The following is a 27,430-nucleotide window of genomic DNA, read 5'->3' as shown; positions in this document are numbered from 1 at the left end:
CACCTGCTGGCAACACCAGCCTCCAGAACGTGCCTCCCGATTCTTCCCTCCACAGCTGGCAGGACTTGTCCCCGCTCCTCACACACCATCTGGAGTTGGGTGCCTGGGAAACAGGCCCTGAGATGGCCGTGTGCTGGTGGGAAACAGGGCAGTGGCACCTGACGAGATGCGGGAAGCTGGGCCTGAGGTGTGTTTGCAGTGCCGCCTCAGCTGACCGACCCTGGGCCGGGACCCTTCAGGACTGGCCCGAACTAGCCAAGCGGGACCCAAGCAGGGCAGGCCTGGAACCCTGCACAGGCCGAGTCCTGGAGGCAGCTGCCTCCAGTGAGCATTGAAAGTCTGCCCACCATTAAGCCCACCTATTGTGGAATGTAATTTAATCATTCCTTCCCAACTGAAAAAGCCATTTAAAATTCCATCGCACCACAAGGGCCAAATTCTGTTGATTACCATAGAAAGGCAGTGTGATGTGAGCCGAGTCTGCACCGGCCAAGATCCTTGTGTGACAGCCACGTCTATGCCACTAGCAGTGATCTCAGAACCATCAGGGGCCACTTTGAACCTCATTGTTCCCGTGTGAGATGGGAAACCGTTACACTAGCCTTTCTCTCTGGTCTAAATGTCTATTTAGAATCTATAGCACTGGCATCTGAGCATGCAGAAGTTCTCCTTAGCAGGAGTCATGGGAGATGACATTCATTTACTTCATGCAACACACACGGAGTGCCCAGAACTTCTCCTTCCTGTGCTGGGTACAGTGGAGAACAGGACAGAAAAGTGTCTCTTTCTGGGAGGACACCAGAAAAAACATTTTTAATTTTGTATTAACATAGTAACTTTCTTATTACCATTGATCTTACCTTGGTGGCATTTTTGTTCTTGTCATGACAGCTAACTCTCAGTTATGGTCACACATATCTAGGTGCTCATATTAACTGGCTAGGGCTGAAATAAAATAGCCCGGACCGAGTGGCACAAACAACGGAAGTAGTGCCTCCTAGTTCCAGAGGCCAGAAATCTGAGATTAAGGGGCAGGCAGCTTGGTTCCACCAGAGGCCGGAGGGGAGTCTACCCCAGGCCTCTATCCCAGCTTCAGTGGTTTGCTGGCCATCCTGGGCTTTGCTCACTTTGTGGAAGCATCGCCTAATCTCTGCCTCACATTCGCGTGGCGTCCTGCCCGTGCACAGGGCTGTGTCCACATTCCCCCTTTTGAAGAGGACATGAGCCGATCAGGGCCCGCTGTACTCCAGTATCCCCTCATCTGAACTAGTTACGGCTGCAATGACCCTATTTCCATGTAAGGCCATATCCTGAGGCCGTGGGGGTTAGAATCTCAACACACAACAGTGGAGAAACAGTCTACTCCCCCTCTGTGCTAGGACAGATGTCCCTTTGTACCTGTACTTTCTTGATTTTTAATTTTTCTTCCTTAAACTATTCTTGTTATGCCCGCATTTTGTTGTGCTAGTAAGAATGTTGGTTTGCCTTTTTGCATTTTTTCTTCAGGTGTTCTAGGAAAATAGCTGAGCCCTGTGTCTGTCTTTCTAGCTCCAGGGGTATTTGCTGAGCTGAAGGTAGAGTGGGTTGGAGGCAGCCACTCTGTGCCCTGTCCTATGTGGATGCCCCACCCATGAAACTGCTTGGGGCATCTAGGCTGGGAAAGAGAGAACGGAGGCCTTTGAGGGAAGGGAGGCAGGAGTGGACAAGGAAAGCTTTCCCAAGAAGCCCTAAGAGGCAGGGACTCTGCATTGCCCTGGAGGTCGGGGGGCCTGCAGGCCTCCCGGCCCATCTGGCTGTGTGCAGCCTGCTTGCAAGGGCCAGCATGGCCCAGGAGCCAGTCAGCAGAGCCAGCGATGGGCTGAGGAAGACAGGTTACACCCCACATTCCCAGTACCACGAAATCCCCTAGATTCCTGTGAATCTCAAGGGAAAGAGTCAAAAAAATTTTTCTTTAATTGTCTATTACTCTCTAGAAACAAGGAATAACCTTTCAATTAATTTTTTAAATTAAAGAAATGTGGATTTTCTGTACTTATAATGTATGATTGCAAATTCATACAAACTCCATTGTCTAAAAAGTGTTTATTTTAGGCCATCAGTATGTATCTTGAGCATCTCTTAGTTTTGTGGCTAGAGAAGACCCTTCAGAATGCAGTTGCCTTTCTCCAGCCCCCGGAGCATTAGTGGCCGCTGGCCTGTCTACCATCCAGCACAGACTCTGGCTCATGGTTGGTAATTGAAAAGACGCTTCCTCAATAAGTAAATGATGAGTCACCCTCAGGGACAACGGGTGTCTTTAAAAATGGGCTTGACATGACAAACCTCTCCGTCAAGTGGTTCAAAGTCATGACCTGTGAGGGAGCTGGACTGAAAACCAACAAGAAATAAGTGGAAATGACCTTGAAAGACACAGGCAGCTGTTGGAGAGAATCAGGATGGTTGCTCAGAGGCAGAGCTCAGAGCAGATGACTTCACTCTTTATTTATTGAGCACTTAAGATGCTCAAAGCCGTACATAGGAAAATGACTTCATCCCTGTTCTATGGAATCTTAAGCTTTACTAATCAGACAGTAAATATCCAAAATTGTGATAGCTGCTATGATCAATATAGAAAGAAACTAAATGCTATGCAAGTTTAGCAATCTGGGGCTAGGGAAAGCAGTGATGAACGGGGAAGACTTCATAGAGAACATTGACATTGTGTGGCCTCATGTGTGCAGTACATGCATTAACAAAGACAAACAAGCTTGGGAATGAAGTCACACACATGTCAGTACATGAGCACTTACAAATCTTAATTGCACGCTTCCCTAAGAGCTTGGTTTTGAGCTCAGCCCTCTCCCTGGCAGCCCCAGATGCTCCTCCCCAGCTCCTCTGGTTTGATGGCTCTGCCTCTGTTTACCAGAGAGGTGTCTGCATCTCAGGATGGGCCAGTTCATCACAGAGCACAGGGACTATTTCCATTTCCTGTGTATGTGTGTCATCCATCCATTCATGTGACCATTCATCCATAGGTCATGTCATACCAGTACTGCCCTGGTACCATGGCCAGAGTGTAGGAGGGGTGAATGTATTATCCTGGCCTTTATGCAAAACCATTTCGAATTCTAGTGAGAAGTTGAAGCAACCAAGCATTGTTAGGATTCTTCCCGTGTGTCTTTTTCTGGAATAATGACATTTCTACACAAAGTCATGTGCTCATTTGTATCTCTGAGTAGGGGAAACATTTACCGGAATAATTTCTCAATGTATATGAGATAGATTTATGTTTTAAAAAAAAAAGATGTGCGTGTAGCAGAGGCAGACAAATTATGCAGAGTGCCAAGATAGGTAAGAATCTTGTAATTTAATTATCTGGGGGGAAATCAGACAAATAATAACTAAGGATGGTGGCTTATGATTTGCCAGCTATGTTGATGTTTTAGGGCATATTTGCCTGATTTAATCCCTCCCAACATCTTTATGACACAAGTATCCTTAGCACCTGCAATTTCCAGTTAAAACAATGGAAGCAAAAAGAAGATAAAGAACTTGCTTAAAGTCACAGAGCTGGTAGGTGATGGCATTAGAATTCGGAACAGTGTGGTGTGGTGTAAAGGGAGAAAGATACGGTGGGTTTTCCCATATTCTGGATAGAAGAGTCTATGCTTCAAAGGAGGCATTCTTTCATACACACTAGTAAGTCATAATTTAACACTTGTATAACTTCTAGCTACTAATGGGAGTGGCAACAATAAATCAGGGGAATGCCCCCTGCAAAGACCTCTGACTCTGGCAAGCTGGATACAGAAAGAACAGGAAGGGGATTGCTCTGCCTGGATCTCGGGTACCCACAGAACTGAGGGGCCGTGCACATGCCCCTTCTCCATCCATCAGACCAGGTCACCCGTGACACTGGCGCAGGAAAGCCCTCCGCCTTCACGCCGAGGTCCTCACCCAGCTCGGGCTGCGGGAAGCCGAGGGCGAGCGCGCGGCAGGCGGCCCGGGCCGGGCCAGCCGTGCTCCTGCCGCCTGGCTGACGGTGTCCCCCGGGCACGTCCCCGCCTGCCTGCGGCTGCGGCCGAGGGCGGCGTCGGGGCGGGGCTCCGGGCGGCAGGGGGCGCTGCGCGCCGGCGGGGCCGCGGCCCGAGCTCCCGCCCCGCCTCTGTGCCGCGCGGCGCCGCGCCCGGAGGAGGGCGGGCGAGGGGAGGGCGGCCCGGCGCGCGGCAGGCGGGCAGCGCACACCGGCCGGCGGGGACGTCGGCGGGCGCCGCGCTCGGAGCCCCGGCCGCGGCCCAGCGGGAGCGGCGGCCCGGAGCGCGGGCGGCGGCCCAGGTGGGTGACGCGCGCCCCTTTGTGTCGGCTGCAGCGCGGGCGCGGCGGGGCCGGGGATGGGGTCGCTGGGCCGGCCTGGGGCTCGCCGGCCCGGCCCGGGTGGCCGCTCGGGGCTGCGGCGGGGGCGGCCCGGGCGCACCTGCGCTGCCTGCTCCGCGCGTCCCCGCGCCGCCCCCGGCCCGGGCGCGGGTCTGCAGCGCGGGGGCCCGGCCCCGCCGGCGGCGACCTCGTGGGTGGGGGCCGTCCCGGGCCGCGGACGCCGGCGTCCGGGAGCGCGAAGAGCGGGCGCGGCGGCGGGAAGGCCTGCCGGCCGGCGTGGATAACCGAGTGGGGGCGCGGGGGCCGCGCGAGCCCCGCGGTGACAGTCCCGCGCCCGGGCTCCCCACTCCCGCCTGCAGCGGCCTTGCTCCGGCCCCTGTGGGAGCCTGGGCGCCCCGGCCCTGCATCCCGGGGACCTTCATAGGCGGGGCCCAGAGTTACTCCAGAGGTTCCCTCCCTTTTTTACCCAGTGAATTAAAAAAAAGTAAGTCCATTCAACAAATACCCCATGCTTGCCCTGGGCCGGCCGAAGGCAGGGTAACAGAGTTAGATCGGGTCCCAATCAGGTCCCAGGGGAATAGCCCCGTGCGCCCAGCCCGGGACGAGGGCATCTGGTCCCTGCACTAGAAGGACACCCGGCTTCACATCTTGCAGTGAGGTGTCTCGGGAAGGAAGCACTTCCCGGGAGGGGGGCCTGCGGGTCTGGGGTGCACATTCCCGTGAAGGCAGGGGCTGCCCTCGGGTGAGGTTGGCGGCTGGGCTCTGTGGAGTTCAGGGCAGGGCGCAGAGTAAGGGCACGCCGTCCCTGTGGGGCTGGGGGAGTCGCGGGCAGCGGCAGGGGCCGGTCAGTGCTGCTTCGTGGGGGAGGGTGTTGGGTCAACGCATGAAGGTGGGGCAGTGCGAGGGGCAGCGAGGGCGCCTGGCCACAGGGAGGTGCCCAGCGAGGAAGGGGTGGGGACACAGGTGTGTGGAGGCCTCCTCCTAACGCTCCTGTGATGTGACCCTTACCAGCACTGAGATGAGGGACTTGGGCATCTGTAGTCGTCTGGTGCCTTGTTAATTTCTGTTTTGACTATTTTCTAGAGAGTTCAAAAGCAGTATGACTAGAGAGGTCAGAAGACCAGTCATGACATTTTTGAATTCCAGGCCTGCGCTGGTCTTGATCCTGTGTCAGTGGGAGCCGTTGGCGGTGGTGGAGGAGGAAAGTGAGCCAGCCGAGCCTCCTAGAGCAGTGAAGGCGGTGGGTGTTGGTGCTGGGCCACCGTGGCCCTTACAGTCGGACCCCTGCCCCTGGGTATGGGCTCCCACCTGTACCACTTACCAAAGGCCAGGCGTGGTTGAAGACTTCAGGAGAAAATGGGGTGCAAATAACCTAATTTCATGAGAAGGGAATTTTCCAGATCAGCACAGTTGGTTATTTGGAAGTTGATGTGTGTCAAGGGGCCCTGATGCTAGCTCGTGTCAGTATTCCAGGAAGGCGAGTGAATGAAAGGCAAACTCAAATGCTGTAGGCAGAGCTGCAGCTGGCAGTGTGGAGGGCGGGCATGGCAAACTGGGGGCGTGCTTTCAAGGGCAGCAATGTTACACGCACAGCCAAGGCCCTCCTTGGCAGTATGCAATCAGTCCTGCATCCAGTCCCTCTGGGGTACGGTGCTTCTCTTGTGGACTTGATGTGGTCTGGGACTTGGGAGGGACCTCACATGCAGCTCAGTTGGAGCTGCTGACGTTCAGCGGGGGGACGTGCTGCTCAGCCAGAAGCAAGGAGCCACGTCTCCTGTTTTTTCCACTGTGGTTCGTAATCTGGCCCGGCTGCTTTCCTTTGTTCAAATTTCTCCTCTTCCTGAGAACCTTTCTCCCTGGTGGTAGAGATAGGAGGAGGCCTGTCCTTGTGGACTGAGAGTCACACAGCTAGATGGTCATCACAGATTGCTGGCTCAGCCCCCTCGCTGTGACCAGGAGGACACTGTAGGCTCCCCAAAGGTTCAAGGACCCCAGCCATACAAAGGGCCGTGGCTAGCCTGGGCCTGGCATCAGCTCTTCCAATTACCTCTGTGCTTTCTAGGCTCGCAACTTGGGTGGGAGAGATGGAGACGTGGCAGCTGCCCTGGGGGTCTGCTGGTCTGGAGCCACTCAGGATGGTGTTAAGACCTCAGATGCTTCCAGAGCAGCTGACCCAGCAGGCCCCCCCCCAACCTTGGATTCCCAGGGTGCGGGGTATCAGAGGCAGCCGAGAGATGAACAGAGTGGACTGCTTCTGTGGAAGGTGGACCCACCTCGCAGACATTGGGTAGCCTCCTCCCTGAGAAATCCAGGAGCTGATGTGAAGGTGACTTTCCTTAAGATCAGAAAAGTCATTCGAGGTAATCATTTCTACAAGCATCCTCCTCCGTCCTTTGTTTCTGCATTGCTAACACACATGAATAGCTTTCCTTAATTAGATGAAGAATTAAATCAGAGCAACTGTTCACATCCCTGCTGGGCATTAGTGCTGAAGGACGGAGCTTGCGTGACTTTCTGACCCAGCTGTGTGACCCAGTACAAGGGTCTGAACCTCCCTACATGGCCCCATTTCCTTCAGCTGTAAAACTAAGGTGTTGGCCTAAGTGATTTGCAAGATCTAGAAGTAAAAATATACTGCTTTCAAGGTCTTTTCCAGAAGAATCAATATTGCAGGATTACTTACCAAAAGCAACCGTTTGTAAGGCTTTTTGCCAGAAGAATGGCTCTTCTCAAAGGCAGTATTTGAGGGATGAAGCTTGGAAGAGTGTGGCTCAGTGGTGATGAGAGGTCCCTTCTTGCTTCATTCCTGGAGTCTAAAACCCCAGTGTGTTTCCTAGAGGAAGTGTCCTGTAGACACCGAGAGCAGGGCTTTCTCCAAGGAGCAAGTTGACAAGCTGATGCGACGTTATAGGGAAAATAAGTTCCTGGATGATGTGAAGTAGTGTGTCAACCAATATCTTACAGTCTCCTAGCGTTTGGCTCTGGAGAGGGAGGAAACAGTAGTTAATATTCATTTAGTGTTTCCCGTGCCCTGATTGGCGCTGATGGGAAGCGCTGTGCATAGCTGCCCCACGGGACAGGCATTGCTGCTGCCTCCAGCCTGCAGAGGCGGGGATCATCCAGGCCATGTGCACAGTAAAAGTTGAAGCTGGTGTGGAATTCAGAGTTCTGCAGAATGGTGTATCCTGTGGCCTTAAGGAAGCTACAGCCTGGGGGGCTGAAGCCAGCATCACAGAGGCTCTGACAGTGGGGTCAGCATGCAGAGAATGTGTGGTGTGGGGGGACATGCCATCAGCCAGGGTGGGGAGTCTGTGCTGGAGCTGGTGGTGCCAGGCTGGGACTGAAGGGCAAATCCACGCCAGCCAGGCCAACGGGATGTCAACATCGGATTCTGGACTGGGAACTGCAAGAAACATCCTGGGCACTGCAAGAAATGTCCTGGGCTGGGCAAGGAACTTGGAGCGCCCTGCTTGGCCCCCATTGTATTCGAGGGCAGGGTGGCATCTCTGATGCTGTTCAAACCAAAATTCCTGGTGCAACACAGTTGCTTTAGGTTCTGGTGTCTTCTGGAAGGATCTACCAGTGAGGGATTTTCCTCGTTTAATTTTGGAGGCTCTGTCCCTCCGTGTCCCTTGCTGCCCCCCAGGACAGCCGGTTAGAGGAGGTTGGGTTCAGGGAAGATGAGAATCCACAGGCAGCAAGCATTGTTTTCACAGTCCAGGAACCCATCCTGTCTTGAGTCGCCCGAGCACGGCTGGCGGGATTCCCCAGGCCCGGAACAGCCTGAGGCCTGCTTCTGGGAAGCTCTGAGCTGGAAGGAAGCCCAAGGGGAGGATGTGGCTGCGCGGGCCTTAGTCACTTCTGCTCCAAGCAGCACAGCTCTGTGGGCAGGAGCCGGGCGCAGACTCAGTGGAGCCCGGGGAGAGTTCCAAATCATGAGAGTGGATATTTCAGTGTCCTTAGTCGGGTTATTGGTTAAACAGGGCTTTATGCCTGTCCTCAGAATGCCTCTTACAACATAGTCTTCCCGGGACATTGTTTTGGCTTCCAGAAGGCTGGTTTGCAAGCAGCCTTTGGAACAGGGCATGTTTGATGTTGGGGACGGCAGCCTTTTAAGATGCTCCAGAGGAGGTTGCGCAGGCCACATCCACCAGGAAAAGAGAGCTTCTGGGAGCTCGTGCCAGCTGTGCAGACGGCGACGGGGCTGCCCCTTTCTGCTCTGTCTCTGTGTCCAGGACCTGTTCGCAGGATGGTGTAGCACCCTCTCTGCTCACCATTTACAGCAGCGGGAGCTGCTGATGATTCATGGTAAACAAGGTAAAATGTTTCATAGGTAGTGTTCAGAATCCATGCAGACATTTTTAGACTTTATTGGAAGCTGTGTGACCATCCCACTAGTGTTCCTTCTCACCACTGACTTGTGTCCCGTCCCAGCGGGACACCGTGAGCAGCCCCCACTGCTTGTTAAGTAAGGCGTGTGCCCCTTGGTTGGGCTTTTGGGGTTCTTCCTCTGTGACCGTAGCCTGTTTCCTGGGGCTGATCTCTCCACAGCCTCCACATGCATGCTGTGGACCGCACTCCCTCTCCCTCCACCTGCCAAATTCCTAATGATCCTTCCAGGCTCAGCACACGTTACCTTTTTCTTAAAGCAGCAGAACCATTAATGTGGGGATGGTGGAGATCAGCCACTCAGGATCGGCCTCTTGCAGATGAGAAGCACTGCAGACCTAGGGCCTGAGCCAGCCCCCTGCCCCTCCAGGCCCACGCTTGCCCTTTCTCCCATGTTCAGGCGGAAATGTTCTCTCTACCACGTGCTTCCATAGCAACTTTTTTTCAAAACCTATAATTGCACTTTTAAACTCTCTAATCTAATTTTGGTGATTTATATAACTATCTTATTTCCTCTACTAAATATAAGCCCTACAAGGATAGGAACTGATTGACGTTACATTCCCTCAGCGTCTATCATGCTCTTTCTAAATGCATTTTTCTTAAGTGATTGAATACAAGATAGAGAAACCTGGTCCAAGGGGAAGCCTTGGGCAGATTTTCATGAGGAAATGGGATTGTCCAGCATGCTCTAAGCAGATCAGGAGATTTGGGGTCTCTCTTTGGGGGGTCAGCCCTAGACATTCCTGGTCCAGTGGGTGTATTGATGCAGGCCAGTTCCACTGTCAAGAGCTGCAGGCCCCTGGCGGCTGGCAAGGGGTGATCCTGTAGCTGGGCACTCTGCCATGAAGGGGAGGATGAGGCAGGAGACGCTGCCTCGCCTGCGGTGCTCACCGTCCAGCACAGGAGACGCAGCAAGGGGACAGTGACGCAGGGGGGCCAGGATGTGCCCATCCTGGTGTGTGTTACAGGAACCTGGTGGAAACTGGCATGAACGTGGGTCGCCTTTAAAGAGTGGGAGGGTGGAGAAGGGGGCCCTGTGTGCTGGAGGGCTCGGGGGCCAGAGATCGGGGACTGACAGGATGCGTTCTTGAGGATGTCGGGGGTTAGGGCTGGTGGTGGGCCCCAGGGGCAGGCAGGTGGGTGTGGACCCCTCCACCCACCAGGCAGGATCTTTCTAATGGAAGACTGGGGCGCTGTAGGTAGGGAAGTGCTCAGAGTTCCGAGAAGGAGCGTTTGCCGGGTAAATGCAGTGGGGTTAGGGGTTCACTTGGTTCTTCATATACCAGAAGTGGGGGACCATCTGCTGAAGATGCTGTGAAGAGCGTGCAGAGTAGTTCATAGTGTTCAGCGTACCCCTGTCTCCAAGGAGCCTGTTTCTTGAATGCCTTACCCTCTCCTTTGGTCTAGGGAGGCTTCTGCTTTCACACCTGTGCTCCCGGAGGAGTTTTGCTTTGGGAAGAGAGAAGGCTTGCAGAGGCCCTGGGGGGCCGGCCACTTGTATGTGACTGAGAAAATAAAGGAATAAAGAGCCCCATAAATTAATTTTTCCTGATGGCCTCATCGCCACAGTCCTTCTGGGTAGCCCACGATCATCCCAGGACAGAGGAATGAACAGCTTCCAGGGTACTTTCAGAGCGGGTGCCTCAGGATCTGAGTTTGCAGCCTGAAACTGTGTCTGTTTCTTTCTCATCGTTGGGCAGGGGTGAGGCAGTCCGGGCTCCGGTGTGGATGGGACGGAGCTGGCTCTCTGCTGACTTCACTGTTGCTTCTTTCTTTGTGCCTGAAAGAAGCATGAGCCACAGGCGCTGAGAACTGCGACAGGCTGGTGGTGGGAGGCCAGCGAGTGGAGGATCAGCCTGGGTGGACTAGAAAAAAGGAGAAGAGGGCCTCTTTATTCTGTCAGCTCTTGGGACCCTGAGACGTACCTCTGCTCTCAGCCTTGTTCTCTGATATCTCCCTGACTTCCCTCCGGTCCCCGCCCGCACAGGGGCTCTGTGATGGGCTCAGTGTTTACCCTGCCCCCAGTCTGGGCACAGAAACCTAGTGCCTAGTGCCTAATGCGGTGGTGTTAGGAGGGGGGCCTGCGGTAAGTGATGAGGTCATGGGGACAGAGCTTTGTGAACAGGATTCATGCCTTGACAAGAGACCCCAGAAGGCTCCCTCACCTCTTCTGCCCTGTGGGGACACAGCAAGAAGACAGCTGTCAGAACCTGGAAAGAGGCTCCAGCAGATGCCGAGTCTGCTGGCACTTTGACCATGGATTTCCCAGCCTCCAAAACTGTGAGAAGTAAATGTTTTTTGTTTATGAGCTCGCCCAGTCTGAAAGTGCTAGGGTGGTCCAGATGGACTGAGGGGACCCTGGCTCGTCTCTGGTCAGATTGGAGTTGGGCTCCCGCTGCTGATCACATCTTGGCCATCTGCAAAGACACCTTCACAGACGCTGGGGTTGGGAGTTCAGCACATCTTTTGGGTCAGATGCACCCTGCCCCAGTCAGGGAGCACGTGTGTGCACAGATGTGCGTGTTATTCCGTGTCTGACCGGCAGCAGAATGCTTACTGGCAAGGGCTTAAGCTCCCGGGGCTACTATTTCCTTGGCAAAGCATGGGAGGCAGGGGTTGCTGGCCGTGGGTCTGTGGCTCTGTGTTCACTAGAGCCCAGGTTCTTCTCTGGCTGGACCACTGCCCTTAGCTTGTTCTCCTTTGCCCTCATGTGGGGCGCCCCAGGGTCCAGATGGCTGGCCGCAGAGCTGGCTGTCCTCTGTGCTTAAGGGAGCAAGGGAGAAGGGAGAGTTGATGTGAGCTACGTCTGTCCCTTTATGTAGGGGAAGAACAGGCTTTTCCAGAAGGGCCGAGGCTGCCTCTGTCCATGTCTCACTCAGCGGGGCTGTGTGGCGACTCCTGGGAGCAAGGGACGCTGAGAGGGGGAAGGAGAGAGCAGGGAGGGCCGGCCTGGGGAGGGTGAGCGGAGCAGGAAGCCCACCGACAGTGTGGCGTGGGCCGGACTGCGCCTCAATAAATTGCCTTTCTTTCTCTCACTTGTTCTTCTTTGAAAGGCAAGAATCTGTGGGCAAGGTCCAGACCAGTGAGCACATGGCTGAAATGTTCCTGGTGTCTTGCCAGCGTAGTGCAAGTACGCCCGACCTTCCATGAATATGCGTAGTTTGGAGGGGGCAGTTAGGGCCAGTAATCCTAAGGCCAGTAAGTAATCTTGCCCATTTCTATATCCCCTAGCAGCTGGCACAGTGCCTGGCATATAGTAGGTGCTCATAAATATCTGTTGAATTTAAAAGACATCCTTTTCTTCAAAGATATTTGAATCCAGAAACAGTCTCATCTATTCATTCTTTCTTCGGTTCACTTATCCATTCATTTGGCAAAACCTCGTTGGTTCAAAGGCAGATGAAGGCAAGTAATCTGAGGGTGAGGACATGTGGGGGGTGCCCGAGGGGGCCTTCCTAGAATGGGTGGGGTATGGTGTGTGTAATCAGTAGGACAGGCGGTGGGACCTACAGGCATCCCTTGTCATCTGGCAATATCACTGTCCATTTCTCCTATTTGTGAAAGAGCTCAAAATTTAAGGTGCATGCTTTTGAATTTGCTGAAGAAGTATTTACTGAGTTCCACCCCCCTCCCCCCCCACAGCCAAGTCCTGGGCTGTGGAATATGCAAACATGAATACATCCCAGAAGGAAATGTGAAATGTTTTCAGTTTGCTCTTAAAGGACCAGCTCTTCCCGCAGCTGAGTGGCCCTGATGTGTTAATACTTCAGTCACTCTGGGGACCCTTCTCCTCTGGCTCGAAGCCCTGCTTCCTTGACGGTGACCTTGTTTTCTCAGTCGGGGGCCACGTGCACTGCCTCCAGCCCTCCTCTGGGAGGACCAGTGGCCCTGCCTGCCAGCCAGAGCTGCTGACTGGAGGCCTTGGACTGCTTCCTGCTGGCCCGGCCCAAGAGGCCTAAGGCCACGCTCTCAAGGACTGTGTTTATGTTTGCGGGTGGGGGAGAGCCTTTTCCTGGAGCAGCAGGGGCAAAGCAAAGGCAGACAGGCGCGGTGGGGGTGCGGGGGCAGCGGGGGTTGGAGAGCTGGGCTGTCCTGGAAGAAGCCGCTGTCCCCCTGGGGCCCCTGAGCCCTGTCTGTGACCAGACCCAGGGAACCGTACTAGGGAGTGTAGAAAGCACTCCAGATTGTGAGAAACAAAATGAAAATGTCTCAGTGATAACTTTTATATTGATTACATGTTGGATTTTATTTTGGCTATATTGAGTTAAATAAAAAGTCTTACTAACATTCATTTCCCTTGCTTAATTTTTCCTTCTTTTTGAAATCTTTGTATCGCAAATTTAAAATTACATCTGGGCTCATGTTGTATGTTTTTGATTCAGCGCTTAACCTGGAGGGGCTTGTAGAGTGTGTCTCTTGAGTTAACTCTGCCCTTTAGACCTTCTCTGCCCACCTTTTGAGCGTCTTCCCGCCCTGGGACTCGGGATGACCAGCCTGTTTGATTCTGCAGTGTTTTCTCACTTCTCATTTTGTGTCTCGAGTTCCGCTGTGGATGCTTAAGATTCCTCCAGCTTCGCTGATTTGTGTCCTTTTCTCTGCAGCCTGAGTTATTCAGATTCAAGGAGTCAGCTGACTCGGCTCAGTTCAGTATCAATTCAGATGCCAAAGTCATTGGACTTTTTTTTTTAATATGTAAGATGAAAGTCCTTGGCAGACCAACCTAGCATTTTTCCTTAAAAAATCCTTGATCCTTGAAATGTACCTTGACCATCACCTCGGCATCAGGTTTAGTTGCTGCGGGTCCTCCTGATTGTCCCTGCATCCATCTTTCTCTCTCATAGTTTCCACTTTTCCTGAACATTGGCAATCTCCCTGCCACCTGCAAGGGCCACGTCAGATGTACCTCCATGTCTTCCACACATGAGATGCCTGCTGATGAGGCTGGGCCTCTCCCGTGTGTTCCCTGTGTGGGCTTCCCCACCTGCACCCACCTAAGCCCACATTCTCGAAGTCATCTTAGATACGCTAACACGTGCTGCCCTCCCGCTGGTCAGCACTCCCCAGACATTGCTGTCTCCTTGACCTCCCGATGTCTCTCACCTTGCTTCTGGCAACAGCGCCTTTCTCGTTTGTGTCCCTACCGTCACAGCTGCCTGGTATATTCTTCCGTGTCCTGGAGACATGTCATGGCCCATTCTATCCTCTGGCCAGTTCTCCCTCACTGGCTGCCCTTCCACTCTCATCTGATGAGCCCGTGGTCCAGGGCAGCCTGGGATACCCGCCCACATCGCCTGCCCTTCCCTGCATCCAGTGCTGCCTGAGCTCCGGGCCTGGCATCGTTCTCCTCTGCCTGTTGTCCTGGCTCATCCTGCACATCCTTTCCTGCTACTTCCCTGGGAGCTGTTCATGGCCCCTTCAGGCCTCCCCACATCCCTGAGCTGCTCTGGCATTTTGTGGATGATGTGGGATTGAGTCAGCATCCTTTAACTCCCAGGACACAGCAGGCATGGTGCTCTGGGCCTACAGACTTACAAAACTGAATAATTTTAAATCCTGAAATAAGTATTAGTTCCAAAGTATTAAAAAGTTGATGTTAACAAAAGTGTCATAGTATGTCAACCAAATGTTAACTGTCACTTCATTAACAGAAACCCAAGGCACAGCCATATAGGAATCCCACTGACCTGCAGGCAGGGTGCTTTTCTGTGTTTGGCATGATGGGAGCTGAGGCCCATGCTAGGAAAACCTGAACTAGGTACTGCCACGCCAAGCTTTTGTCTCCTTCCCAACCTGCCTGGGCAGCCATGCCTTCATTTCTTTGTTGCACTTTCTTGGGTGAGTGTGTGGCAGGCTGGGCTCCTGGAGATGCCCCCAGACTTGAGTTCCCTGCACAGGCCTCACCACCCTCAGCTCAGAGAGGTTAAGGTCTGCGTTAAACTTTTAACTGAACTCAGTACATTTTTAAAATAAAGCTTGAAATAAAGGGCAGAAAGATCCTACTTGAAGGTTTGTGTTTCTGTTTTCTGAAACACTGCCATACGGTAGTTCCTAAAGCCACTGACATAAACTGACCCCTTAGCTGAGCTACTAATGAAAGGAACCATCGAGAGGCTGCCAGCATAGTTTGCGTGATTTCCCTTTAAATTATATTGGCTCTTTCCTTGTGCAGACTCTATATCCAGTACTTATTCCATACTGCTTATCTGGAGACCAGTTTAGTTATAACTACCATTGCATGATGAATACTTTGAGTGGTAAGATAAAGATTTTCTGGTAAATATGAAATTTCATTATTTAAAAAATTTTTTCTCAGAGAAATTAGCCAAAAGGAACATTGGCTAATATGATAAAATGAGCCCTGCTACAGAGCAGGAAGCATTTTAATACAAATTATATTGCCTCAGCGAGAGGAATGAATTTGTGGGCCTAAATTGGGGAGAGGATGGCTTAAGGGTAAATGCATGGTTTTTATTTGGAAACCACGCGGTTACAAAACCACACGGTTACTTCAGACAGGGGTGCACTTCGGGGAATCTAGCTCAAGGCAATGATGCTAAATGCGTAGAAAAATAAATGCTTTATGCACAAATGCTTCTCTTTCGCTTTTTTTTTTCTTTAAAAAAAAAAGCCCCAAATGGAAAAAATTTTAAATACAGTTAAATGAAAACAATCCCGAGACTGAATTGTCTACATACATGTGTGCAAACATGGAAAATGTACACAGGAAAGGAATCAGGTCATAAGGATCGTGACATTTTTTTCTGTTTGGGTTTTGTTATATATATGTTATAGGAAGTACATGGTTTGTTTAAAAATATATTTAGTTGTAAATTTTGCCCACCAAGCCACACAAATATCATTATTTCATGCCCAACAAATATATATTTCAACAAATAAATTAACCCTGTATCTCAAGTGGACACTTCGCTGCCGTGGGCTTGAAGAGAAATGGTTGCTAAACCAGGAGAAAGGCCTCCTGTTACTAATGAACAAAACAAAGAAATCCAGACACCAAACTCTTCCTAAAGGCGTGCTCTCTCGGGCTTCCACTTAGAACAAGTCCCTGCAGATGTGACCTGTGACAGCCACGGCCAGGACCCTGACAGTGGGGCCCCTCGGCCAGGCCGCCTCACAGCGCAGCAGTTAGGGTCACTTGTTGGGCTGAATGCAGCGAGGCCGCGGGGCAGAGCGCCGCCTGGAGTCCTGCTCCAGACCTCAGGGCCCATTTAAGACTTCGGCAGAGACCTTAACCTCGGTAACTTCCCATTTCCCTCATCCAGACACTCAGGTCATGTCTTTCTTCAGGGATCTTGCGAGGATTAAATAAATCATGAGTAAGAAAATTTAAAGAAAAACAGTTCTAGGTCTCTGCTAGAAGGCAGACTCACAACTAATCCCTTGGAGTTCCACAGGGAGGTTGCAGCCAGGTGTGAGGTGACGGGAGGGTGCTCGGGGGCTCTGAGGAGGCCTGCCTGAACCACTCCGACTCCATCTTGGAAAGGCTTCCTGGCTGATAGAATCCGGCCCGCTGGTCCACAAAAATGGAAAGCATTAGATCCATTAAGGTTGTTACTATTTTCTCTAGTTTTTCAGCTAAAGATAGGACAGTTAATGAAATAAAGCTTGTCCTTTCTCTTTTCCCTATTCTTTTTGATTGTTTTGCTCTAAATTTTTGGTGAAAATGCCAGCAAACCAAGGCATGGCTGGTAGACACAGGCCATGGGCTGAGGTTAGTCAGACATCCTTTTCCTAAGGAAGGCCCACACCCTCCTGCTTTGGGTACCCATCTGAACCTTCACAATTTTAGCCCAACTAACGTTTGTCAATTTTATTGCTTTCAGAGAACCAGCTCTTGCTTTTGTTGTTTTTCTCTACTATTTTCCTGTTTATGATTTCTGCTTCCATTTTTATTATGTCTTTTCTTCCACTTGCTTTAAGCTTAAATTACTCTTCTGACTCTATTTTCCTAAAGAGAAACCTTATAGTATTGATTTTAGCTCTTTTCTTCTTTTCTCATATACCCATTTAATGCTATAAATTACCCTACAAGCACTGCTTTTGCTACATTCTACTCATTTTGATAAGTTGTATTTTTGTCTTCATTTGGTACACAATGTTTTAACTTTCTCCCAAGATGACTTCTTTGGCCCATGTGTTATTTAGAAGTATGCAGTTTCATCTCCAGATATTTGGGATTTTCCAGCTGTCTTTCTGTTAATGACTTTTAATTCAATACCATTGTGATGTGAAAGCATACTTTGTATGCTTCTGGGTTTTTTTATTTGTTAACATGTGTTTTATGGCGTAGAATGTTTCCTGTGAGACAGAGGAATGTGTGTTCTGTTGCCTTCGGATGGAATATTCACTGTGTCCAATAAGTCAAGTTGGCTGTTGGTGCTGTTCAGGTCTGCTAGGTACTTAACTGATTTTCTGCCTGCTGAATTTATCAATTATCAAAAGGAGAGGTGAAGCTTCCACCTGTAGTACTGGTCTGTTTCTTCTTTGAGGGCTGTCAGGTTTTGCTCCGTGTGTTTTGATGCTCTGTTGTTAGGTGCATACATGTTTAATACATCTTTTTGGGGAACTGACTCTTTTATCATTATGGAATGTCCGTCTTTATCCCCGATGATTTTCCTTATTTTCAAGTCCTCTTTGTCTGAAATTTAACATAGCTGTTTCAGCTCTCTTTAGGTTAGCATCAGCATGTATATTGTTCTCCATCCTTTTATGTTTAACCTGAGTCTCCTTTTATTCAAAGTGGATTTCTTTAGACGGAATAAAGTTGAGTCTTGCTATTTTATTCACTCTGAAAATATTTTTTAACTGGTTTATTTGGACTATTAACATTTAAAGCGATCATTGATATTGTTGGGTAATATCTACCATGTGTGCAGTTGCTTTCTGTTAATTACACCTGTTCTTTAGTTTGTGTTTTTTTATCCCCTCTTTTGCTGACTTCTCTGGTTCTGAGTATTTTACGTAATTCCATTTTTTCTCCGTAATTAGCATGACAATTGTACTTTAACATTTTTAGTGGTTTCCCTACTGTTTGCAACATATTTCTTAACTAAACTAAATCCACTTTCAAATAATACTATACCACTTGATCTGTAATGAGGGTATCTTATAACAGACTATTCCCAATTTTTCTCTCCCTTCCCCCATGACACTGCTTCATTCATTTCCCTAGTCTGTGTGCTTTTATCACCCAGTACATTGCTTTAGTGCTGCTTTAAATGATTTTAGATCAATTAAGAATAAGAAAAATAAAATATTGACTTTTATCTTCATTTATTCCTCTTCTCACCCTCTTCCTGGGTTTGTACTGATCTGGGTTTCTGACGTACCATTTTCCTTCTCTCTGAAGAACTTTTAATATTTCTTGAAGGCAGAACAACTGGTGACAGATGCCCTCAATTTCGGCTTCTTTGAGAAAATGTTTATTTCTCTTTCACTTTTGTAGGATAGTTTTTATGGCAATATAATTTTAGATCGGTGGTATTTTTCTTCCAATACTTCAAATATTTCACTCCGCTCTCTTCCTGGTCGTGTGGTTTCTGAAGGGAAGTCAGATCTAGTTCTTATTCTTGCTCCTCTGTACGTGTTTTTTCCATCCTCTCTGGCTTTTTTCAAGATGTTCACTTTATCTTTGATTTTTGCAAGGGACTATGATATGCCTAGGTCTCCATTTTCTGGTATTTATCCTGCTTGATTTTTCTGAGCTTCTGGAATCTATGGTTTGATTTGGGGAAATTCTTGGCCATTTTTACTTCAAATATTTTTCTGCTCTGTCTTTTCTTCTCTTTCTGGGATTCCAATCATGTTACACATTTCGAAATTATCCTGTGGTGCTTGGACGTTCTGTTCTCCATTCATTTTGTTGTTGTTGTTGTTTATGCTTAATTTAGTCTGGAAATGCCGTCGACCCATCGTCAGGCACGCTGCTTTTCCTCTCGGCTGTACTGATCGATGTACCTGACAAAGGTGTTCTTTGCTCTCTGCAGTGTTTTTCGGCTAGCATTTCCTTTGACTTTCTTTGCAGTTTCATCTCTCTGCTTATATAACCTGTTTCCTCCTGCATTTTGCCTACTTTTTCCTTTAATCATCGTTATTTTATTCCCTGCCTGATAATCCCAGGATCTGTGTCATGTCTGGGTCTGGTCCTGGCGCTTGCTCTGTCTCTTGCGGCTGTGGTTTGTCTTGCCTTTCTGCATGCTTTGTGGGGAGTGTTGTGGTTATCGTTGCTCTTGATAGCTGGGTGTGATGCATTTGGTTGTAGGAACTGTGGTGAAGGGCCTTTTGTGTGAGGCTGTATGGTAATGTGTTTGGAGCAAAGCTGTGTATGACATGCTGAAACTGTAAGCTCCAGGGCTGTCAGATCCTCTCGTGTCCTTCCCTTGTCCCCCCTGTTGTCTGCGGGGCTTCCTTAGGACGCCTCCTGGAACACGGTCTGCTGCTTGCAGCTCTCATCAGGCCTGTGCACTTGGACTGTGGCCCTCACAGGCGTTCCTGAGCTATTTTGCTCCTTAGGTGAGACAGGGAGGCCCGGGGGCTGGCCTCCGGCCAGGGACCACAGAATCACGTGGACTGCTCCGGGCATACTTCAGTTGGTACTCGTCCTCTGGCCGGAGACAAGAGTGGTGATTTCTTGGTTCTTCACTGTGGGGTTCCTGGAGGTCAGACCCAGGAGAGTGTGGGGCTCCCTCAAGTCTGCAGCCCTTAAGAGTTTCTTTCTTATTCTCAAGCTAGTTCATACTCAGCCTCCAGCAATTCATGAACATCACCACGAACGTGTTCCTGTCAGTTCTGGGTCCAGCGGATTCTCTTCCAGCTGAGCAGGTCTGGGTGTGACCCTTGGGGGTCACCTCTCTCCAGATTCCTGGGGTTTGGTTTGTCCTGGGACCTGTTTTCTGGAAGCAGCTGGTTGTCAGGTTGTCCAGCCTTTTCTGGGAGGGTGGGGCTGGCAGCTTCCTGGCACACACATGTCAGAGCTGAGGCCTGCAGTCTGCAGCTTCCTGTGTGTTTATGCCCACATGTGTGTTCGGCCGTGCTCTTGTTCAGTGACAAGCCCTGGGAAGGCATTGGCTGTGGTCGTGGAGAGGGTGCTGGTGGAGGCAGGGCCCTCATAACTGCCGTGAGAAGCTGGGCTGTTTTGTGGGTCTGGGCCTTGACTTACTAATGCGTAAGTGAAATGCAAGGGCCTCTGTAGTCCCACCCAGTTTTGACTCTAACACTCGGCTTCTTGCAAATTATTCACAATACTTGCAAGATATTCTGCCTAATTTGGGTATTCAGAATTTTTAGTTGACTGATAACGTTTTGCCCTGTGAAGCAGAAATTAATTACCTAGACAGTCTGTGTATGGATTGTTTCATGTTTCTGTCATCTGTGGAACAAGATAGGGTCGATTTACAGCTAGTAGGCATTTAAGCATTTTTGGGAAAATGTAATGAATGACTGGGATGGAATTTTTCCAGGCAATGTTTGATTTAAATTTTAGGTTTTAAAAACAAAGTACAAAAGAAACCAGACACGAAAGGTCACTTACTTTATTATTCTGTTGATATGAAGTACCCAGAAGAGGTAAAACGTAGAGACAGAAAGCACATTGGCAGGTACCAGGACTGGGTGGGGTTGGGAGTGGGGATAGATGACTGCTTAATGGGTGATGGGTTTTATTTGGTGCAGGATGGAAATGTTTTGGAATTAGAGGTGCTGATTGCACAACATTGTGAATGTTCTAAATGCCACTGAATTTGTAACTTTTATTTTATGATATATGAATTTCACCTCAATAAAAAAATATATAGTGCATTAAAAACTAAAAAAACTTCTTACAGAACAAAAACCCTTACAGTGCAGAGCAATTCTTCCTCCTGCCTCGGGCATAGAGGCTTTTGATAGGGAGGCATCTGCTACCAGTTTCTTATGTATGCTTCCATGCCAGGCCCCTTCACCTCCTTTTTTAAATGGAAAATACTGACTATGGCTTTTTTCTACTTAATTTGGAGATTTTTCTTTACAGCACATTACAATTCTATCTTATTCCCTTTCAAAATTCATAGTTAAAGGAATTGTTTTCTATGTTCTTGAAAGCTGGTGTGTTTTACCTCACCATCCTGCAGTACTTTCTCTATTATAACAAGCGTCTTATTTTGTACCTAATTCAGTATGCAGTTGGGTAAATCAGTCGGCTTTTTGTGAGCAGCTATGAGCCTAAGAATCAGCTTTATTTTTATGACTCATTTCTCAGAATCAAGAATGATGGTGGTATTAGCTAAATGCCTTTGATCACAATAAGGGAATTTTTAAAAACCATTTAATTAATTAATAGTCAATGAAACAATGAATTTGTTCCACAGCTATAAATTGACAAATGTCTCCATTACTGAAGAATGCAGTATTTTATTTTCCCCTAGAGAAGACAAATGTGAAATAACAAACTGCAGGACAACTCTAGAGGGCTGACTGTGGGGCCCTCTGTCCCCCAGCGTGCAGGACCATCAGTGTACAATGCCCGTAGACAGAGACCGCTTTATGGAAGCCAGACAAGACCACTATTCATATTAAAGTGAAACAAATGACACATGCAAAAACTTCCACTTATCCTGGCTGCATGAGCTGAGACGCATAGAGCTGTATTGATTCTTGGGAGAGTAACTTGCAAATTCAGCTAAAAAGCAGTGCTTACCTCAGAAGTTGAAAGACTGGGGAGAAGAAGAGGGGGATTGCCTTTGGAGGGCTTTGTGCACATGTGTGTAAGGAATTGTAGGGAAGGGGGAGGCTCTCTCCTGGTGAGCAGTATTGTGTGCTGACAGCTAGTTGGCACCACGTCGAGAAGTCCATTTCTTATGGAGAGGAGAGACAAGACGGGGAAGGAAGAGATGCCACCACCTGATCGCCGTGTGAATGTCCGAGCGGGCGCACTCTAAGGACTTGCTTCAGGAGTCAGGCAGCTGAAAATGCAAAGCAGTGGGGCCTTTTTATGGGATTTTATTTCATAGTTTACAGTACATTATATGATCTTCGGGGAGGTCATAGAAAAATAGTTATTTTCTGTCCATGTTTGTGTATTATCTCACAGGCAATATAGTACATCTCTAGCTCTAAAAATTTAGACTTACCAATGGAAAAAGTAAAAAAGTGTTCAAAATGGAATGAAATGAAGAATAGAATTCCCTTTAGTGTAAAGTGATTGTCAACAGGTTTTTCTCTTTTTTTACATTCTTCTACAAAAGTTACTTGTGAGTATATAACTTCCTTCACAAATCGGGTATTTGTATAAATTGTTTTCTACTATCCTTTGTACTTGCTGTCCTGTCTTAGGCATTTCTTCAAACCAACCCCTGCAGGGCCGACATTTCTTCACTTATATGGATGATGCCGTATTATTTACTCAACTTGTCCCTCTTAATGGGGATTTGAGTAGCTTTCCAATGTTTGTTCTGGCAAAGGAAGCTACCCAGAATAAGTTTTTTCATACGTATGACATATTTTTGCCAGTCTATCCATGGAGTAATTAGGATTGCAAGTGTGGGTCAAAGATATGTGTACTTTGTATTTTGATTTATTTCCAAATCATTTTTCAAATGGTACTCACTATTAGGCTCTTAAAAAATAAATGGAACTTCCTCTTTCACCACACTCAACAGTCGTGAGTTTTCATTCAGCAATATTTAATTTTTAATCATTCCTGCTCTGACAAATGAGATATAGTGTCTACTCCATTTCTTTAATTATTAGTGAAGTCCAGCATCTTTTGCAATGATATCACTGTTTCTCTCTTGGTGAACTTTGTTCACATCCTTTGCCTTTTTTCTACTGCAGTGTTTTCTAGTTGTTTTGCATTGTCAATTAGGTGTCAGTTCTTTATTACATATATTGAGAGCAATTGTTCTTGAGTTTTTCACTTTTTACTTGGCTTATGGTATTTTTTCCATATAGAAACCCATTTTTATACAATTATATCTTTATGACTTCTTTGTTTTTGAGGTCTGCTGTGAATGGCCTTCCTCCCTCCAGGGTTATAAATGATTTAATTTTTTTTTTGTAAAGTTGTAGTTTTACCTTTAGGCCTTTTAGGAGACAAACCTGACTTTTACCCACATGGATAGCTGCTTTTGCCCCAACACTGCTCGATGAAGGACCTAAACTCTCCAGTTCGGGGACACACATGGAAGTATTTGAAGTTATCTCCATAGAAGAACCAGGTGGCAGAGGGTGCGGGCAGGAGCTTCGCCCGGGACTTACCTGGGCTGCCCCTGGCCAGCAGCTGCCCTGGACAGGGCATGCCAGCTCCTCTGTGAATGAGGCCCTCATGCAGTGACTGCCCGTGGCAATCCTGCCTTTGCCGTGAGCAGAGCAGACACTGCCACCTCTTGGGAAACACACTTCGCAGGGTGGGCCGACGCTGCCGCTGCCCCTGCCCCTGCTCACTTCTAGACCACTGCCCTTTCCTCCCTACTTGCGCCCTGCTCCTTTGAGGCACAGGCTGTCCGGCTTTCCTATCCCCACTGCTCCTTGCTTGAGCCTTCTGGGGCCCCAAGGCCCCCTCCTGCACCCACCGAAGAGTTTACCAACGGGTCCTGGTCTTCCTTCCTGTCACTACTTCGGCCACTTCTACATCTACCCAGAGTGTCCTTCCAGAACTGGGACCCCTCAGGTCCTTTCCAGTCATCTTCTTTCTTGTGTCAACCACCTGTTCCCAGAGTGACACCCAGTTATCAGACATAAGTATATGTGTTATATATAACATAAAATAAAATGGTAAACATATATATCTGAGTCTACATACTATCTGAGTGTATTATATGTATAATATCTAGGTGTATAGACATATTCTATGTAATATCTGAGCATATCTATATATTATAATATCTGTGTGTATGTATATATATATTATGTATGTATACTATTTGAATTTTAAAATATGTATAATACCTGAGTGTATACATGTCACACATATAGTATCAGTGTGTATATATAATATCTGAGTATATATACATATGTATATATGATATATATATTATCTCTCATATAATATATGAGTACATGTTAGTGTGTGTGGATATATGTGTGTGGCTGTATGTATATATATATATAAAGTTCTAAAGGTTTTGAGTGGTTACCCTAATCATATCTTTTTCTCATAAGCCTTGTTATTTTTGGGATTCCAGCTGTTCTTTGCTTGTGAATTAATTTAGCAAGTAATAATCTTATATATAACCATTAACAGGATGCATTTATGTATCGATGTACATATAGTTGATGAAAGAAATACACGAGTAAACAATTTCTTGAATGCATAGTTTTGTACCAGGTTGGCTTACTCAGGTCACTGCCAACCACTGAGTTACTCTGTTTATAATTTGATGTAGTAACCCTGTTCGAATAAAAAAGTAAATTAAATTATATTGAGATGAAATTTCTGGAGGAGTACAGCCTTAATGAATTGAGAAGCCTCATCCTGTACTTTAGTATATATCGTAAGTGCTCCAAGTGACAAACAGTGGTGCTGTTTTTTAGTTGCTCAAAGACTCACGCATGGGCATAAAGATTCCTGCAAAGTCAGAACTTGAGAGCAGCATGGCGCCTCGTTCGTCTTGTGTTACTCCCACCTACTATCTCAGCAGATGGTAGGAGTGCAAAGAAAAGTTGATAAATCGATGAATGTTTACTACAGGTGTTTCTGCTCAAACCCGGTACATGCATTCCTGGTGCCCTGCACAATGCTGCCCTGCAAATCTCCAAGCTTGGGGAAATACCAGGATGGGGACTGACCCCTTGCTGTGTGTGTGGCTTTGTATGCAGAGAAGCACTGAGAGAAATGTGAGGGACCTGCTAATGAGCCGGGGCTGGAGGCTGCCACAACTCACACTGAACATACTGATGGGAGCCACCATGGAAATGGGGCAGTGTGGCACCTCCCGCATGTTTGTGCTGCTTAGGCAATGTGAATTGGGTCAGCTCCTTGACAGTGGGGCTCTGAAGGGTGGGGACAGGAGGCTTTGCAACCTGCCAAGAGCCCAAAAGCCGCATAGGCTCACAGCACAGTCCTCTGGGCAGAGAGCTCTGCAGGCAGCCTATCTTTATAATCTGTTTATAATGCCGCTAAAAAAGCCTCCTGTTGCCAGTGCACCAGCTGAGCAGAGAGCGTGTCTTTCCTGCTGAAGATTATAATTCTGCTTACTGGCTCTTCTTACCTGGGAAAGGCAGCAGAAACATAGTAAAAGAGACTGCGTTGTATTGCCCTTTGTTGCAAGGCTCTGAATTTATTGCCAAGCCAAGGCAGGGAATAGATTTGCAAAAAAAGGGATCCTATTTTCTGGTGGCAGGACCTTGATGCTTCAGGACCAAGGAGGAGCAGCTTTCACAGGTGCATAGGCTTGCCCTGTGCAAGGGCCTGGGCTGTTGGTGGCGGGGAAGGTCAGAGCTCCCAGCCATACCAGTGCCGGCCTCAGGCTTCAGGAGAATTCCCGTACACAGGCTGCATGTGGGCAAAGCTTGTCATTTTCATGAAACAGTGAGGAAGGAAGAGCTCCCGGGGAGAAGCGTGGGCTTATTCATCAGGGTGTGTCTCAGGTCTGCTCAGATTTAAGTGTTTGCTGCTGTGTGATGCCCCACTTTCAAGCGGCTAGAGAGGCAATTCATTTTGCCTTCTGCTGCCTGGGCAGGGACGCCTACAATCGGCCGCCTTCAGATGCTGGTGTTGTGTTCCTGATTGAGCAGATACTGTATTTGAGGACAGAAATTTGCAGAAATCCTGTAGTTATCTTGCCTTGCTCTTCTAAAATTTTAAAAATTAACGTTTCTTTTTTTTCAATAATAATAGTTATATTGAGATCTAATTGCCATAGTATAACATTTGCCATTTTAAAATACACACCTCAGTGGTTTTCAGTACATCCCTAGAGTTGTACAAGCATCACCACCATCTAACTCAGAATATTCTATCAGCATCTCCAAAAAACCCCAGATCTATCAGCAGTCACCTAGCCTGAACCCCTGGAAACCACTACGCTACTGCCTGTCTCTGTACTTGACTATTCTGGACATTTCATTTCTTTCCTAGGTGGCCTTTTGTGGCTGGCTTCTTTCTCTTGACATGACACATTCACAGCTCATCTATGCTGTAGCGTGCATCGGGACTTCATTCCTTTTTATGGCCAAATCCGCTGCGTGGACATAGCACATTTTGTTCACACACTCACCAATTGATAGACATTTGGATTGTTCCCACTTTTTGGCCATTTTGAATAATGCTGTTCTGCTTTGCACACACACATACAGGTTTTTGTGTGGACACTTGTTTTCCATTCTCTTGGGTATATGCGTAGGTGTGGAATTGCTGGGTCACACGGTAACTCTATGTTTAACTCTTCGAGGAACTGCCACATTATTTCCTAATGCAACTTGCACTACTTTACATGTCCAGCAGCAATTTAGAAGGGTTCAAAATTCTCCACATCCACACCTACACTGGTTATTATCTGTCTTTTGATTCTAGCCATTCTAGTGGGTGTGAGGTGGCATCTTACTGTAGTTTTTATTTGTATTTCCTTAATTGAGTTATCATGTTGAGAATTTTTTTATGTGCTTATTGGACATTTGAATTTCTTTTTTGGGGAAATATCTATTTAAATCATTTACCCATTTTTTTATTTCGGTTAATTGTCTTTTTACTGTTGAATTATATGTTTTCTATGTAATCTAGTTTCAAGGTCCTTATCAGATATATGATTTCTATATACTTTCTCCTCTTCTGTGGGCTTCTTTTTACTTTATTGATGGTTTACTTTAACACATAAAATTTTTGAATTTTGATGGAGTTATAATTTATTTTTTTTTCTTTTGTTGATTTTGCTTTTGATGACATATCTAAGAAACTAATGCCTAATCTAAGGTTACAAGAGTTTACTCCTTTGTTTTCTTCTAGGAGTTTATAAAATTTTAGCTTTTACTTTTGGGTCAGTGGACCCATTTTGAGGTAATTTTTATGAAAGTGTGTGAGGTCTATGTCGAGATTCATTTTTGAAATGTCTGTACCATTTGTTGAAAAGGCTATCACCTACCCTTTTGTCATGAATTGTCATGGCAGTCTTTTCAAAAGTTAATTAACCATAAATGTTCAGGGTTTATTTCTGGACTGTCAATTCTAATTCATTGGTCGATACATCTGTCATGTCACTATCACACTATCTTGATTAGTATAGCTTTTTCTCTCTTTTTTAACATCAGGAAGTGTGACTCCTCCCACTTTGCCTTCCATTTTCAGGGTTCTTTTGGCTATTTGAAGTCTCTTGGATTTCTACATGAATTTTAGGATCAGCTTGTCAATTTCTGCAAAAAAGGAAACTGAGATTTTAGTAGAGATTGCATTTAATTTGCAGGTCAATTTGGGGGTATTCCGTGCTTAACAATATTGTCTTCCAATCCGTGAGCACAGAATGTCTATTTATTAAGGCCTTTTATTTCTTTTAATGATGCTTTAGTAGTTTTCAATATACAAATCTTGCACAGTTTTTGTTAAATTTATTCAGTAGCATTTTATTCTTTTTGATGCCATTATAAAGTGTGTTTCTTTTAATAGCATATATTTTTTAATCCATCTACCAACTTCTGCCCTTTGATTGGAGTGTTTAGACCATTTTATGTAATTACTCATAAGGCAGAATTTTTGTCTGCC

General features: G+C 47.7%; 1 protein-coding gene across 6 annotated transcripts in view; it reads left to right on the top strand.

Moving 5' to 3' along the window:
* The first annotated feature begins 4,186 nt into the window (after positions 1–4,186).
* RNF144A (ring finger protein 144A) overlaps positions 4,187–27,430 on the top strand; it is a 397,563-nt gene continuing 374,319 nt past the window's right edge. The window contains exons 1-2 of one of the 6 annotated variants that reach the window (XM_037026431.2): positions 4,198–4,314; positions 5,500–5,593. Coding sequence is in view for 2 of the 6 variants with exons in the window: in XM_037026426.2 (XP_036882321.2) it covers positions 10,839–11,025 (187 nt within the window). In the remaining 4 variants the exon portion in view is untranslated. Of the gene's footprint in view, positions 4,315–5,499; positions 5,594–10,533; positions 11,033–19,421; positions 19,585–27,430 lie in introns of those variants that run through there. The other 5 variants (XM_037026430.2, XM_073217100.1, XM_037026426.2 and 2 more) reach the window with 5 other exon arrangements.

The sequence above is a fragment of the Manis javanica genome, chromosome 1, assembly GCF_040802235.1.
Source record: "Manis javanica isolate MJ-LG chromosome 1, MJ_LKY, whole genome shotgun sequence".
Classification (NCBI taxonomy): Eukaryota; Metazoa; Chordata; class Mammalia; order Pholidota; family Manidae; genus Manis; species Manis javanica.
Note: the sequence above shows the minus strand (reverse complement) of the source record. Positions and strands in the feature narration are given on the sequence as shown.